This window comes from Gracilinanus agilis, chromosome 6, assembly GCF_016433145.1.
Source record: "Gracilinanus agilis isolate LMUSP501 chromosome 6, AgileGrace, whole genome shotgun sequence".
NCBI classification, from domain to species: Eukaryota; Metazoa; Chordata; class Mammalia; order Didelphimorphia; family Didelphidae; genus Gracilinanus; species Gracilinanus agilis.
Window position 1 is genome coordinate 43,883,284 of NC_058135.1, and position 16,784 is coordinate 43,900,067.

The 16,784-nt window shown below is 36.2% G+C and overlaps 1 protein-coding gene across 1 annotated transcript in view; it reads left to right on the plus strand.

The window, feature by feature from the left end:
* The window catches only part of RAP1GDS1 (Rap1 GTPase-GDP dissociation stimulator 1), a 286,184-nt gene that overhangs the window by 170,797 nt on the left and 98,603 nt on the right, over positions 1-16,784 (plus strand). Inside the window, exons 5-6 of the mRNA XM_044681621.1 lie at positions 1,041-1,163; positions 7,919-8,044. Coding sequence (XP_044537556.1) covers positions 1,041-1,163; positions 7,919-8,044 — 249 coding nt within the window. The remainder of the gene's footprint in view (positions 1-1,040; positions 1,164-7,918; positions 8,045-16,784) is intronic.

Here is a 16,784-nt window from a genome sequence, read left to right on the forward strand (position 1 = left end):
TAGAGATCATGGATTTTGAGTTCAGAGATACTTTAGAGGTCACCTAGTCCGACTCCTTATTTCTCTTGTCATCTGTTTGCTATCTCAGTTCCCAAACATCAGGTGCTTCTCCTTCTAGTGACCTATGTTCAGTCAGTCAGCAAGCATGCATTAAACTCCTGCTATGTGCCAGGCACTGTGGTTGCAGGGAAAGGCAGAAGTACAGTCCCTTCTCTCAAGGAACTTAAACTGGACTGAGGAGGTAGCTTGGAGAAAGGAAGAGGTGTGAATGTATGTTCCAAAATAGGATTCCAAATAGGGTTGCTTATTATTTCCCAGCCTTCTTCATTTTGAGAGAGCTGTCCACATGTCCTCATAGTTATATTTGGTAATAGCCTCATCAGATAACATTCATGCCTATGAAGTGACCCAGACTGCACTCATTCTAATTGCCATTTGTTACCAGAAAAGCTGCCACTAAGTTAAAGGGAAACAAGAATTTACATGTGTGTGTCACATACTGTTACAGTTGTAAGCACAGAAAAAAGGGAGGCCAAGAAGACACTCCACTATGAGTAAACAAGGTTGGAATTACATTGAAAAGTAAATTTGGCTTAAGAGTGATGCATTCATAAAGAATTCTCTGATTTTTTTTTACTCTAAATACTTAAAATAATAATTTATTATTTAACTTTTGGTACATGTATCCCAGCTATTATCTCTGAATGTGATTTGGTGTAAGCATATAAATCAGAATGCACACAAAATATATGTGTGTGTGTGTGTGTGTGTGTTTAAGTAATTACATGACATATTGTAGGTTTTTGAAAATGTTGAATTTAGGCTGCTCAGGTTTTTTGTAGAATCTCCATGTTTAGTTCAAATCAATTAAACATTTATTGAGCATCTTCTGAGTGCCACTCCCTTTGCTTAACACTGAGGATACAATACAAATAAGACAATCATGAAGTTTAGAAGGTTGTAACTTCTATGTAGTCTCACAATAATGATGGTTATAAAATTGCCTGCCATTGAAATTTTTTGTCTGGTGTTTTTTTCAGATATGGAGACAAGTGAAAAACTCCAAGGAAGTGGAATCCTTCAGTTGTTTGCCAGTCTGTTGACGCCACATTCACCCTGCACAGCCAAAGTAGCAAACATCATAGCAGAAGTAGCCAAAAATGGTGAGGTTTTCCTCAAGAACTTTTCTGCTGGAACATCTTCAGTTTTGCATCTTACTTGTCAGTATGCTTTATTTTATTTATGTTTTACTTTTGTAAAATAGACAGTTTTTCCATCTCTCACCTTCTTTTCTTCTGTCTCTGTTGAAACTTTTTCTCTATAGTTTTTTTAGAATGGCTATATTTATATAGTCATTCCATTCCTATTTTCTCATTTACTAATTCATTAGCGTGGAGCCGTATTTGAGAGAATTTTGTCAGTTTTTGCTGAATTTCTATGTGGTTTTTTGTTTGTTTGTTTGTTTGTTTTTTAAACCCTCACCTTCCTTCCATCTTGGAATCAAGACTGAGTATTGGTTCCAGGGCAAAAGAGCGCCAAGGGCTAGACAATAGGGATTAAGTGATTTGCCCAGAGTCACACAGCTAGAAAGTGTCTTCGGTTAGATTTGAACTTAGGACCTCCCATCTCTAGACCTGGCTCTCAATCCACTGAACCACCCAGCTGCCCCTTCTATGTTTAAAAAAAAAAAACCAAACCAAACCACTGTACCAAAGGATCATTTGAATTCTTAACTGAAATACTCCCTTTTAGAGCCAATTTATATCCTATATTGCTCTGCCACTAAATAAATTCTCTATTTTCCCAGCTTGGTTTATTCGGCTGATTCTGCAGCTCTTTTTTATGTAACTGAAATATACATCCCGCCTCTCTTCTCTGTCACATATAGAAAACATTGGTTAATATAAGCCTAAAGATTTACCCCCAAGTAAATAATTTAATATTTAATCTAGCCAATCCATGCTTGGGGTTGAATCTTTAGCAGGACTGTTTTTTTGGAAAGGTCATATTGAGGCAGAATGAATAGCCTAAAATATTTAATCAACTTGACTGATTTTCTTGATCAGCATACCGAAATCATTAACAAGATAAAACATAACAGAAAGATCGGGCATCAAAAATACAATGACTATGGTGAACCTGAAGTTTCAGAATTTAATAAGTGGTATTTGCTAAGGAACTATAAAACAAAGAGGAGACAGCATTTAATTCTTACTGTGGGGCAGACAACTGGGGATGTGAGGACAAAAATGAAATGGCTCTTACCCTCAAGAAACTTTCATTGTATGGCAGATGACTTGGTAAAGTATCTGCATCCATTGCATTCCATTCTAACTGCACACATTCCTAAGTGTGTTTACACCTAGTTCCTAAATCTTTTCAAGGTATTTCTCATAGTCTTTCTGTATGTCTAAAAGTTCTGCCATAATTAGTCATGGTTTCATTACTAGTAGCTGAAAGCTGGCTAACCTCAGTGTATGTTGGTCTAAAGTTACATTTTGTTGCTGGTATTATTTTGATCTTGTGGTGAATTGTTGAGATCTCTTTATCATCTCTGATAATCTGATAAGGACAGTTTAGTTGATAAGGAAATGAGGACAGGAAAAGGAAGTTGTCTTTTACCTCATGCTTCCAGCTCTGGCTCCAGGAGCATGGAGTTTATTATATATATTTCAAGACTCATTTCACACAAAAGACCCCTCCCCTCCCCCCGAAACTTTGCAGATGCACAGAAGTTACAAATTATGTCACATCAAAACACAAAACATTGGCTTCAGAATAGACCAAGGCCAAGGCTGAATTTTGACTAGGTTCTTATCAGAAAGCCAAGTTGGGGAGTATCCTTCTCAGGGTGGAATTGCCCCTTGCTAAGATTTTGGCCTTGGCTATACCAGGCAGCAGCATTCCTTGCTGTGTTAACAGTGTTAACCCTTTAAATTCAGGTTTGATAGGAACTTAAAGCTTTTCAATAAGGCCACAATACTTTTCAACAAGAAATCACAAGGATCACAAAAGGAGTCAAAAGAGGAGTCTCAGATTTTTATCTATTCTTTTATTGGCTTCCCACTGTGAATGGCTCTAAATCCAGGTTGGTCCCAAAGGTTCATTAGACTCTTGGTGGGTTGACAGTATTTGGGAGCCTCAAGAAGTAGGTACAGCTAAACTGGAGAGATTTGGGACTACTTCAGAGAAAGTAAGATTCCTCTAGAACTGAGCCAAATTTAATAAGGACACCACTTTAATTTTCCAGGCTTGTGTTTTTTATTTTACCTTTTTTTTTTTTTTTTTGGCTGAATCTGCTGAACCATTCTGAAGACTTTAATAATGTCCTTAAATTTTAATTATTTGTTATACCTCAAATTTTAGCTTTGTTTTGAATGGCTTCACTTTGCAGGTAAAGGAAGTGAATCTACAAAGGCTGTGATTTGTCTGAATGACAATTTGTCATTAACAGACTCAAGATTAGATGTTTGTGGCTTACTTTTTTATTCCATCATGCCATATTTATAATTTTGATTTTCAGACAGACAGTGAGAAAACCAAGCGTATAAAAGTATAAAAGAGTATAAAAGAGAAATTAAACAGTAGCTTTTTTTAGGGGAAGGTTTTTTACTTTTATATAAAAAAATTATCATTTTCCTATGCTCCCACTTAATCAAATGAAGGCTCTTTTATTTAATCTCGGGACTAAGAATGTAACACATATTCATGATATAGAGGCTTCTCTACTGGAGTAAAGAATATTTATCTTGTGAAAACATTGAAAATTTTATTATATATAATCTTAATTGAATTGACCTCTACTAGAAGGACTAGTATAATGTCAAATATTTATGACTTAATCATTGTATTACTTGAAGACTGATCTCTATTAGAACTTAATGATGTCTCATTTCTAGACAACTTTTTTTTAAGAATTTTTAAGAATTATGACACAATATAGAATGCTATTGTGTATTTGTGATGACTGCTCAGCTTTCTTCTGGTTCTCCTCCTAATCTGTTCCTTCTCAGTCACTTTTGCTAGTTCTTCATTCAGATCACACTCACTATCAATGTCTCCCAGGATTCTGTCCCGGGCCCTCTTCTCCCTATTTCATTTGATGATCTCATTAGTTCTGTTAATTCTTATGTTCATTCTGAAGATGCTTCTCAGATCTCTTTTATCAAATACTGTCTCTTTGATATCTAAAATTGTATGCCCCACCTTCGTCTTAAACCTGCCGTATTCAAAAGTTCCCTACCCCACTTCTTTTAAACTCTCTCTAGGGCACTGTCATACTCCCAGTCATCCACACTTGGAATCTTGGTATCCATCCTGGATTCCATATTTCATTGTACATATCCAATCTCCTGGCAAGTCTGGTTCTTTCTGCCTTCACAACCTCTCTAGAAATATAACTGTCTTTCCATTTATACAGATACTACCCTGGTATAGGCTCCCCTCACTTCAAGTCTGGACCACTAGAGTAGCCTTCTGGTTGGACTTTCTGTCTGGAATTTCTTTCCACTATAACCCATCCTCCCCTCCGGACTGCTGAGATCTTCCTAAGGCACAGGCTGACTGAGTCACTCCAGGGGCTCTTCATTTCCTCTGGAATCTAATATAAAGCCTTGTATTTGATTTTTAAAACTCTTCACGACCTTTTCTTTTCTTGTCTTTTTAGTCTTTTTATGCTGTACTTCACTCTATGTAATCAGTAATCCAACAACAGCTGCCTTTTTGCTATTTCTTGTATGACCCTCCATCTCCAGACTCTGGGCCTTTTCCTTGGCTGACACCGTTCCCCCCCACCTCCCCATCCCAATGTTCTCTAACTTCACCTCTGCCTCCTGGCTTCCTTCCAGGCTCAGCTCAGATCCCACCTTTGTAGGAAACCTCTTTTGGGCCTTTATTTTATATTTATAGTGCCTTCCCTCTGAGGTTACCATCTGTCTACTCCTGATATGTCTTGTTTCTACATAGGTAGTTATTTACACCTCTTTTCCAAGCTTTTGAGGGCACAGACCATGTTTTCTCTTTTCCTTCTCTTTGACTCCCCAGTACTCAGCACCATACACACTTAGCACATAGGAAAGCATAATAAATGTTCTTTTGACTGACTTCCTATTAGAAAATCTTCAATTAAAAATTTGAAGTAACTAAGAAGGGCACTGAAATAGGAATCAATAGTTTCTTCTCACTCAAGTAAAAATGTAAGAGAATTGCAAGATAGCATTATAGTTATAATTAGTCTTGCAGAACCCCTCCAAAATGCAGACTCTTAATATGCAGCTAGCAGTGATTATGCTTCTTAAACTACTACCAGAAGCATGGGAGGTCATGGAGGAGTTTATGTGGAAATGGGACAATAGATTTGTTACTAAGTTGTAAGATTGTATATAGTTAATTATAAAATGATTTCTAATAATAATCCTTTAGATACATAATATAACATTATAAAGTTACCACTTGTCACAGAAAATAACATGGGTTCTCAAAGTCTACACCAGCAAAAGAAAAATTTTCCCAAACTATTACCACTCAGGATGCTTGTCACCCAAGTTTTCAATCTTGAATTCATCCTTGAGTCTTCACCCTTCCTTCCCCCATGTATCCATTAAATCTTCTCCTTTCTTTTTCTATGACATCCCGCCATTATATCCCCCTCTTGTCACACAGCTCTCTCTTCTAGTTTTAGTCCTCATCACCTCTTGAATAATTGCAGTTAGCCTTCAAATTGGTCTTGCTTTCTCCTCTCTCCAGTTCTTCCTCCATATTGCTAAAAAAGTAATTTTTCTCAGGCATAGATCTGATCATGCCATTTATTTTCTCAGTAATTTCCATTGACTTCCTCTTTTCTCTAGGATTTTTCTCTAGGTCTGTTGTTTAAGGAACTTTACAGCCTGGTTCCTCCAGGCATCTTCTATATTATTCCTCTTGGTACGCTCTGTGTTGCCCATCCAGGCTTACTTTCTGTTCTGCATACCCCTACCTGTGTGCCTTTGCACTGGCTGGCTGTCCTCAGTGTCCGTAGTGTTCTTCATCCTCACCCCCATATTCTTGAAATCCCTGGCTTCCTTCAAGATTTGTCCATGAATCTTCTTCTTATCCTTTTTGCTGCTAGTGCCCTCCTTTCCCAAACTACCTTGTATTACCTTTATATATTTACCCTTTATATGTTCTTTATATACATACACACACATATTCATGTTGTTGCCTTACGAATAGAAGCTTATTGAGGCTAAGGCTGTTTCACTTTCTTTGTATCCCCATGCTTGGTGTGACAGCTGGCATGTAGTAGACACTGAATATGTGCTGGTTGATTGATGGAAGTCATGGTGAGAATAAGAAGTTTAGCAAGAATGAAGCCAAGGAGATATGGAAGGAGAAGAGACTATGGTCCTATAGAACCAGACTTCTCAGTCATGGCAATAGGATGGATGCTTGTGGGTGGTAATGTGGAGATCAAGAGTGTGTGACCATCCCTATAGACAGCTGAGCTACAGGGAGAGTGTAGGCCACAGACTACACTAAGGTCTTAGGGAGCCTGGTGAGGTGCTCAAGGAGACATTGCCATATGTACTGAAGTCCACAAAAAAAGAAAAAAAAAGAAAAAAAGGATGTGACAGAGGGGACAGGAAAGGAAAACCAAGATAACTGTTGTAAATCCTTGGAGAAATGTGAGAGAATAACCTGGGAGCTGCCAACAGCCTACCTGGGTGATAGAGCTCTGTCTTTCTTTCACTTTTCCTAGGAGGAAAGAGACCCAGCAAAGATGAGAAACTTTACCAAGGTGCAGCAACTGTGATTCTTAGCCATTTCCCCTTCCACTATCAGGCCACATCTCAAATCTCTATCATAAACTGTGCACGCAGTGTGTATGTTCAAAGATATGGATGAAGTGTGGGAGTGAGAAGGTCCTGCCTTTTTTAAATTGGTGGGGATATCATCATAGACTCCAGCCTACTCTCTCCCCAGACTCCACACTTCCATCTTGGAACTTGGCACCTTATTGTCCTAATAATTGATCCCTAGAGTACTCCTCCCTCCCTTTCTCATTCCCCCCTCCCTCCATTTAGATGCTTAGTACATATTTGTTCTTATATTGAAGCTGGCCGCCATGAAACTGTAAAAGACTCAAGCGTCATGTATTTCTGTTAACTGAAGACTCAAGTGTCATGTATTTCTGTTAGCTGTTTGCCTGAAAGTTGAAGAGTGAAAGATAGTCCTCTAGCAGTGCTCAAGGTAATTACTTGAGTAGCATGCACAGGCTCATCAGCCTTTGCCTGTGCTTATTTAGTGTTTGGGATTCAAGAACAAAGATGGTACTCATGTGTGAACTTTGATAGTAGGCATTCACAACAGGAAAGGGGTAAGGATAGGGTCTAGGTGACAGGCCCACATGATACATAATTTTTCAAAACATAGTTCACTGGAATAAATTTTTATTGACCTGTCACTGATTTCTTAAGAGGTACATGTATAACAAGGGAGGCAGCTTGATGGCTTAGTGTTTATCAGCAGTACTATTTGAATAATTTGCAATTTGGTTAATGGCTTTGAATTTTTATTTAATTTTCAAGGTCATAGAATGAACAGTGCCAATTTTCCCCTCATTTACACTGTAGTTGTTGCTCCCAAAGCGTGCTTAATCATTATTTGGGAATTTTAAATTAGCTGCAGTAAAAAATCAATTAAGACCCTTTTTGTTTCTGGTAAATGTGTCAGGAATAGAAAAACATTGCAATGGTCTTGATTATGTAAATGTTTTATAGCATGGTTGTTGGGGTGAGAATGGGGTAATTTTTGTGTAGAAATATAATCTTCAGTTGCAAAAAGCACTTTAATCACTGAAAGCCAAAACCCACACTTCCTAAGAGAGCTGATTTAGGTGAATTGAAAAGACTTTCATTTTAATTCTTGCCATCATTTGCAGAGTTTATGAGGCTCCCATGTGTGGATGCTGGCTTGATTCCCCCATTGGTGCAGCTGCTGAACTGCAAGGACCAGGAAGTACTACTTCAGACGGGCAGAGCCCTTGGGAACATATGCTACGATAGCCGTAAGTGTTGAGATAGCCACAGTGTTCTTTGAAAATCTGCTCTGAGTATTGTGAATTCCTGATTAACTTCATCTTTTGGGTTGACTTCTGTCATTAATTTTTTTAGGCTGATGAAGACACATTTCTATCATGATCCATCTTGACTACTTGTTAGTAGTCAAATTGTGATGAAATGTTTGACTATTTTCTTATGTGAAAAGTTATGGGAAATTTCTTTTTATCTTTTATGACTGTAGAAGATATTTTCAGAGGATAATGCATTTGTTTTTAGGCAACTCACTGTCCAAAGTTTTGAATTATAAACTCACTCTGCCTTATATCTTGTCCTCTCTTTGGCTAGATTTTCACCCAAGTGTTTGTATATTCTTAGGATTGGCTTGTGCAGTTTGTAAATCCATCCAAATATATTTAAAATAAATTACTACAAATATTTTAAAAACATCAACGTTATTATAAAAGTTTGATTTAAACCACTACACTTATATAAACCGTAGCCATATTTATTGTTTTTGTATTGCTATTAATTCTGTGTGTCTATAAGCCAAGCAAATAGACACATCCACTTATTTTAATCATATTTCTTTTCTATGCATAAACTTATAATAATTTAATACAGAGAGAGAGAAGCATGAGTTACACCATAGTTGGGGTAAAGAACTTTTCCTGATTTTCTTTAGTTCCAGATTTCTTTTAAGCCTTCAGCATTATTTATGGCAACCTTAAGGAACTTAATAGAAATTTTACTTCTACTTATTTTGCCAGAATAAATCCAGAAAGAAACTTTTCATATTAATGATAACATGCATTTATGTGGGGGATCCCAAAAGGGTTGGTGCAATTTTAAGCTTTTGCTCCATGTCCTTTAAGACTTAAAATGTGCTTTACATATGTTTTTTCATTTGGATCCTTACAAAATCTTGGTGTGGCAGGCACTAAAGGTATTAGGTGATTGCACTTTAGAGAGTTTAAGTTACTTGCCTTTGGCCACACAGAAGTGAGATTCAAACCCAAGCCTATCCTTATTTGAGTATTTAACCTTTGCTTCTTCTCTCATGTCATCTTAGCCCCAATGTAAGAATACTTGAAGCTTGCATTTACCCAAAGAGAAAATGTAAGCAAATCCTAGAGTATTATCTTCATCTATATATTTGAAACATTCATGATGAGAGCTAGCTTTTTTGTATTCTTACTGGTGTTTGAAACAGTCTATTACTACTGATTACTTGGATATTTGAACTTGAAATTTTTATTTAAAGTTCCTGCTCTTTTCTCCTCCCTAATATGAGCGTTTTTGAACTTTGTGGCATCTCTTTCTCCCCAAACATTTTCCTCACTCCTTATTTTCCCATCTTGGGGATTAATAGATTCTTAGTTTCATTTAAAATTATAAAGTTTTAAAATTGTAATTTCCTTCTTTAGCAGGATTTGTTTAAAGTCCTCTTGTTGAATATCATTGAACAAGTGGGAACCTTCATGCCCATTTTGTGAACTGAACTCATTCTAGTTTTTATTTTACATAATTACTTTTTAAGGTAATATATTAAAATAGACTCACCAGGCAAAATGCACTTTTCCAGTTAAGGGGCAGAGAGTATTGACCATTATCATCTAAATGATTAGGAAATGAGACTACAAAGAAGGGATATTTACATTTTGCTGTATGGAATTATTCTTACATTTTGTATCAATTGAAAGATTTTTTTAAAGGTCCTTTATGAGCTATATTTGTGTTCTTTTCTTTTTTGCTTAGTGGGCATATAATACCTACAAGATAAATGCAGTCACTTGGTCATCTGTTGTCACATACTGTGATGATTTTGTCTGTTTTCCTCTAAGGAATTTCATGAAATTAGGGTCATAAATGTCAAATTAATTCAATTAGTATTCTTTTTTATTTTTTAAAATTTTAAACCTGTACCTTCTATCTTAGAGCCAATACATGGTATTTGCTGCAAGGCAATGGGGGTCAAGTGACTTGCCCAGGGTCACACAGCTGGGAAGTGTCTGAGGTCAGATTTCAACCTAGGACTTCCCGTCTCTAGGCCTGGCTCTCAATCCACTGAGCTACCCAGCTGCCCCCTCAATTAGTATTCTTAATTAAACTAGAACTCATTACTTCATTTTTATCACATCTGTGTTATATATTTTAATAGTCATTTATAGTGGACCTCTAAATGTTGTGGGTACAGACTATAATAACAAGTTAAAATCTTTATGAAATTTTGATCTTCATCACAATATTCAAAAAACAGTGTTTTTATAAATTACTAATGACAAAGAAAGGAATAGTGCATACTGTATATACAGGGTTTTCCAAAGACTTTAGTTCAATTTTAAGCTTTAGTAGTTTAAATTTATACTGTTTTCCTTTTCTTTTTTTAACCAGACTTAAGGAAGCAGAAATGATAGCACTTGAAAAAAAAAAAGAAATCAGTATTAGGAAGCAATGACATGCTACAGCAACATCTTCATTAAAAACATGCAGTTTTATGTGTATAAACCCTGCCATACTACATGCTCTAGTTCCCTTCTTTTTTGCCTTTGAAATCAGATTTTGCTGTGATTCTTAGAAATAACTTGTAAGATAATAACTGATGGTTTTATTTCAGTTAAAAGTAAAATTTATAGAAATCTATAGAATAACTTATTTTGTTGATTTTGAAATTTACCTGAGATATATTTCAGATTATTTTCAATGGCAGAATATTGATAGCAGTGGAGATTTTTAATGGGATTCATTCCTCATTGAAAAAATTTTAGAAAGAAAATCTTCATAGCAAATGTGAATAGCCCAGGCAAAAAAAAATTCCTATGTTGGCCATGTCCAAAAATGTGTGTCTTGTTTTGTTTTTTTTAAGCCTCTCACCACTGACAAAGAGCTGAATGGAATGATTTTTTCTAAGACCTCTGGACTTGTGGTTTATCATTACATTGCTCAAAACTCTGAAGTCTTTCAGAAGTGATTTTCTCCATAATGTCATTGTTTAAGTTATTCTCTTTTTTCTGTTCATGTAATTCTGCATCACTTCATGGTGGTTTTCCCACTTTCCTTTGAAACAGTACATTTTGTCATTTCTTATGGCATAGTAATAATCCATTATATGTATATACTGTAATTTGGTTAGCCTTTCTAATAAATGGGCGCTCCTTTACTTTCCAACTTTTGGCTACTACAAAAAGAGGTACTATAAATATTTTTGTTCCACTGGGTCTTTTTCCTTAATTGAATTGCTCAGGAATATAAACCCAGTAGGGTACAGCCAAGTCAAAAAGTATGTAGTTTAGTAACTTTGGGGGCCTAGTTCAACATCTAACACTTTATTTTTTAAATGTATATAGAAAAACTTCAGTTTTGATTACTGGATATGGCACTTAAAAATCATTTTCCCCAAATGAAATTTTGAAAAAATTCATATCTTTTTATCACCTCCCCCATCTGCGCCCCACCCCACGACTTACGTATACTTTGTTAGTCATTTGAACTAGCTTTCATGAAAATCTGTTCTTCATGTGAACAAATTTCCACAGTCCTGGATACCAAATTAGTCAGGGGTTGTGAATAGTTAGCTATTTAAGAAAGCTTTCCCAAAGTTAAAGGATCCAAATTGTCTCCCAATCTCCCTTCCCCACCCCCACCCCTTCCTGGAGCTGGCAAGTAATTCAATCTAGGATATACATGTATTATCATGCAAAACATACTTTCATATTGTTCATTTTTGTAAGAGAATAATCATGTAAAACCGAAACCTCCAAATAGAAACCTAAATAAACTAAAGTGAAAAATTGTATGCTTTGAAGCATGATATATTTGAAAGGGGAAAATTATCAACTGTACAAAAATTAGACTTTGGAAAATCTATGGACGTGATTGTAAAAAGTATATGAGACTTCAGCATTAATGACCATGGCAGCCTCCAGTTTGTAACAATTAAAAAGCCAGTAACCAATGTTTGATAGAAAAGAGATAGAGAAAGTCTATGTGGTGAGTTTCTCTTCCAGCACTTCCCTGGGGCCGAATATACACTGGGAGACTTTAAGGGGGTTTCACCCCAAAACCAGATGACATGGATGGTCCTGCCACCCCACAGGAGATGGGGGCAAGGCTTCCCTATAAGAGGAGGGAAAAGAATGCTACCCACATTCAGAGGAAGAACTGCAGGAGTAGAAACACAGAAGAAAAACAACCACTTGAATACATGGGTTGATGCGGACATGGTTGGGGATGTGACACTAAACAACCACACAAATGCAACTATCAATAATATGTAAATAAGTCTTGATTGATCACACATGTTAAAACCAGTGGAAATGCATGTTGGATATGGTGGGGGTGGGGTGAAGGGAGGTGAAGGGGAAAGTAAAAACAAGAATTGTGTAACCATGGAAAATTTTTCTAAAAAAATAAAATATTAAAAAAAAAAAGAGGAGGTATGTTGATACCCCAATCAGATCCTGAATAAGGATGGAGTTCACACAAATCTCACCCCCCCAATAAGTTAAATTCACAGTGGGTGGTCCAGCTTCAAGATGGAGGCAGCTGGACCAAGCTGTGGTTCCCTCGTTGTCTCTTAGGCACTCTGGAACGCTCTCTGACTGTTGAATGGTTTTATTATCCACAAATCAGGGATTGGGGAAAGGGATGAAGGGCAGAGGGATTTTGGGGTGCCCTCTTTGCTATTGCTATGGGGTCTGTCACTTGGGTGGGAACCTTAGTGGTTCCCACTCCTAAGCTTCTCCTTTCGCTCCTTCTCCTTCTGTTTTTCTATTTCTATCCTTTTCTGTAATTGTAAGGTTTGACTAAAAAAGGGTCTCTCAGCAAGGTTGGGAATGGGTGGAGGAGGAGAGTAAGAGATTGTTCCCAAAATGGAGTCCAAACTTATCTGACTCAATGGTTGAAGTCTTGATGGGTGAGATGCAATGGAATGGCTTTGATCAGGGAATCAGGGTTTCAATTTCCAAAAGAAAGATTCTTAGGAAGCCTGCAGGACTGGATCTGAGCTGGGATGTCCTTCTCCTCTCTCCTCCCAGTCCTTTGCCCGAAGACTTCTCCCTTCTCTGGAGAATCTCCCAGAATTCTCTCGGTCTCAACTTTCAGCAACTATCAGCAACTGTTTTCTCTGGCTCCTTTGATCCCATCCCCCTTGCACAAATCCCATCCTTACAAGTTAAATCCTCTTTCTAGGGAAAAGAGCCCTATCTTATATAATTCTTACATCAAGGCAGCATTGCTATACAGGGAGGGGGTATGATGAACATTTGTTGCTGTTGAGCTTTTACAGTTCTACCTTGCAAACAGTATAGATCAGGGTTTGGCAACCTTTTTGGAAGTGAGAGCCATAAACGTCACATTTTTTAAAATGTAATTTGGTGAGAGCCGTACAGTGCTCATAGTGTAACAGCGCCTGAAAAAAAATTGCCTTTATGGCTCCTGCAGAAAGAGCCATACGTTGCTGACCCCTGGTATGAATGAAGGGAAGAATTGCTGTTTGCAAGCAACTTTCATTTAAATACTTTTCTTTCATAGCATCTGCAAGACTGTTCTGAATCATGGAGTTTTATGTGGAAAAATCGAATCAGAATTCTTAAGTATACATTGTTTGCTGAATGGACTTGCTCTTTAGAAGAAGTTTTTGTTCATTCTCAGAGCAAAGGAGAAGGGGAAATATACTTAAAAGAGGAAAGAAATGCGTACTGCCATATAGTATTTAAAAAAACAAACAACCTTACTTTCTGACTTAGAATCAATAAGTACTAAGTAAATATTGGTTCCAAGGCAGAAGAGCAGTAAGGGATAGACAATGGTGGGGGGTTGGGGGGAGGAGGGGTTCACAATTCGGAGTCACACAGCTAGCAAGTTTCTGAGGCCAAATTTAAACTCAAGATCTCCTATTTCTAGGCCTGGCTCTTTATCTACTGAGCCACCAAGTTGTCCCATTGGGTTGTTTTTTTAAAATTTTGTAGTTTGAAAGAAAGGTGATTTTGAGATCAGATAAGTCCATTTTGCTGATTAATTATATAATTCCTATTCATTGATGATGGAAAAGAATCTGGAATTCCATTCTGATACATTTTATCTCATCAGTATGATGCTCCTTACAGTGATTGGATGACTTTGTTTTTCTGCTGCCTTCATTCCTAAATGGTTTAACCAAAAGGGTCTGGAGAAAAGTCCATTCTATATGGGAAGTTGGTTAGGGAGGGAAAAAAATTAATTTTCCTTAATAGGTAACTGGAATTCCCAAGTTTATTAAGAAAAGTATGAAAAACATACTGCCACTAAGTGTCCCTGTTGTTTATATTCAGAGTCCTGATTCAAGAAAATTAGACTCTCTTCAATGCAGGAGAATCTAAAAGAAAATGATTATGTGGGATTAAAATTTCCTTTCTTCAGGGAAAGTAAATCAAAGTAATAAATGTTAAAAGTGAACAAGTAGATGTCTTCAGAGAAGATATTTTCCCTTTTGCTATGATAGATATTACTATTATTAGTAATTCACATGATTTATATATGTAGTATTTAAAAATTTTTAAAGCTCACACATAGTGGTTACTCCCACATAGAAGGAAGTTGCATTTCTGCTCAAGGGATGTGTTAATTCATTTTAATAATTTTAAGGTTAAGTAAATTCTGTTCAATGAACAAGAAAATGGTGAGACTTCCTTCCATATGCTTATTGTTGTTCTTCAGAATGGCTATTGATTTTATGTGTTAGTGGAAAGAATGCATGAGATTGTTCAGAAACCAGGGACTCGGCACTAGTCTTCACTACTAAAAGAGCTGAGCTTGAAAAGGTCTGTGTATACATGAGTATTTCTGAGATAGAATATTTACCCTCTAAACCACTTTACCATGAAAAAATGGCTAGGTGATTATGGATTAATGAAATACATTCTGACACCAAATTTATATATTTAGTGCACTAAAAACCAAAATATTTTGCTTATATTTTTGTCCAGCAGTTACATTCACTAGGGAAATATTTGTGTCCGGGGTTTTAGAGAAATACATCTTTTAGGGGAAGTGATTATTTTAATACTTAAAAATATTTTGTTCATCACATTGTTAAAAGTTGCTGCAAGGTTACATATTTGTTAGTGAGGCTCAACTGTGTCGATTGATTCATTTTGTATACATTTTTGTTTTGTTTTAACAAGTGCTTCCCAGTAAATCTCATGGTCCTTAGTAATTTCTCTTTAAAAATTTAGCAAAAGTGTCTAATCTAGCAGTTGAAACATTTCATTTACCAGAAATTGTGTTTAAACATCAGTCATCTGGAACCAGTATTGGCCATCATTTGATTGTCTTCTTGTATTGTCTTCATTTATGTCATTAAAGTCATTGTGGCTGTGTATTGTTTTGTTTATGCCTTTTTTCTTCTGAATCAGCTTTTATGAGCCTTTCTTTGTTAAGTCAACAAATCAGTTCCCAGGTATCTTATTGAATGGTGTGGTTGTTTTAAAATGAATTTTTATTTTTCCCTCCAATTATTTGTTGGTAAGATTCTGATGATTTTTGTGGATTTATTTTATTTTTTTTTTAAACCCTTGTACTTCGGTGTATTGTCTCATAGGTGGAAGATTGGTAAGGGTGGGCAATGGGGGTCAAGTGACTTGCCCAGGGTCACACAGCTGGGAAGTGGCTGAGGCCAGGTTTGAACCTAGGACCTCCTGTCTCTAGGCCTGACTCTCACTCCACTGAGCTACCCAGCTGCCCTGGATTTATTTTATATATTGCCATTTTACTGAAGCTATTAATCATCTTGATTAGTTTCTTCATTGATTCTCTAAGTAAACTGTCATATTATTTGCAAAGGATATTTTGATATATTATTTTGATATATTATTCCTTTAATTTATTTCTTCTGTCATATGGCTATAATTAGCATATACTATTATTGGTAAATATTATGGAAGGGTAATGATTATTGTATGTTCTCAAATGCAATTTCTGTATCTAGTGACATAATCATTTTTTATGGGGTAGGGGTTTACATGATTAATACTGTTAGTTGTTTTCCTAATGTTGAATCATTCTTGTATCCCTGATCCAGCTTGTTTGTAATGATTTGAGGGCTATATTGTTGCTTCTTTGCTAAAATCTTTTTTGAATTTTTGCATCAGTATTCATCAATGATACTAGTCTCTAGTTTTCTTTTTTAAGATTCATTCCATTCATTTGTTTATTATGACTATATTCATCAAAGGATTTTGGTAGTTTTTGTATCATAGAAATATAACACAGGAGTTAATTTCTCTTTAAATGTTGGAAAGAATTTATTTACAAATTAGTTTATATCTCTGAGATTAGATTGCTTAAGATCCAGATTTTCTATTTGTTAATTTAGGTATTTATATATTTTTGTAGGTAGGCATTTTCTTGAAATTCTGAGTTTTGCTATATATGGTAGTACATTCCTCTGTTCCCAGCAATCATAGAGTCTAAGTCTGGTGGATTTCTTTGCCATGATTATCAATTGACAGTACTAAATTAAGTATTTCATATGATAAACATTCTAGGTTTAACTAAGGAAGGATTAACTGGCTCAGATCAGAAATGGAACAGATGAAAGGTCTAGTGCCAGTCAGACTGAGATCTGGCCCATGAGTAGTCTCTGTATTTTCAATCTGTTTATGATTATAATCTGCTCAGAAGGCCTAATGTGTAAAGGGGGGGGGGGGGAGAAAAGGAAAAAACAGATATACTCAGTTTTGTTGGCAATTAATTAGGGACAATAACTTA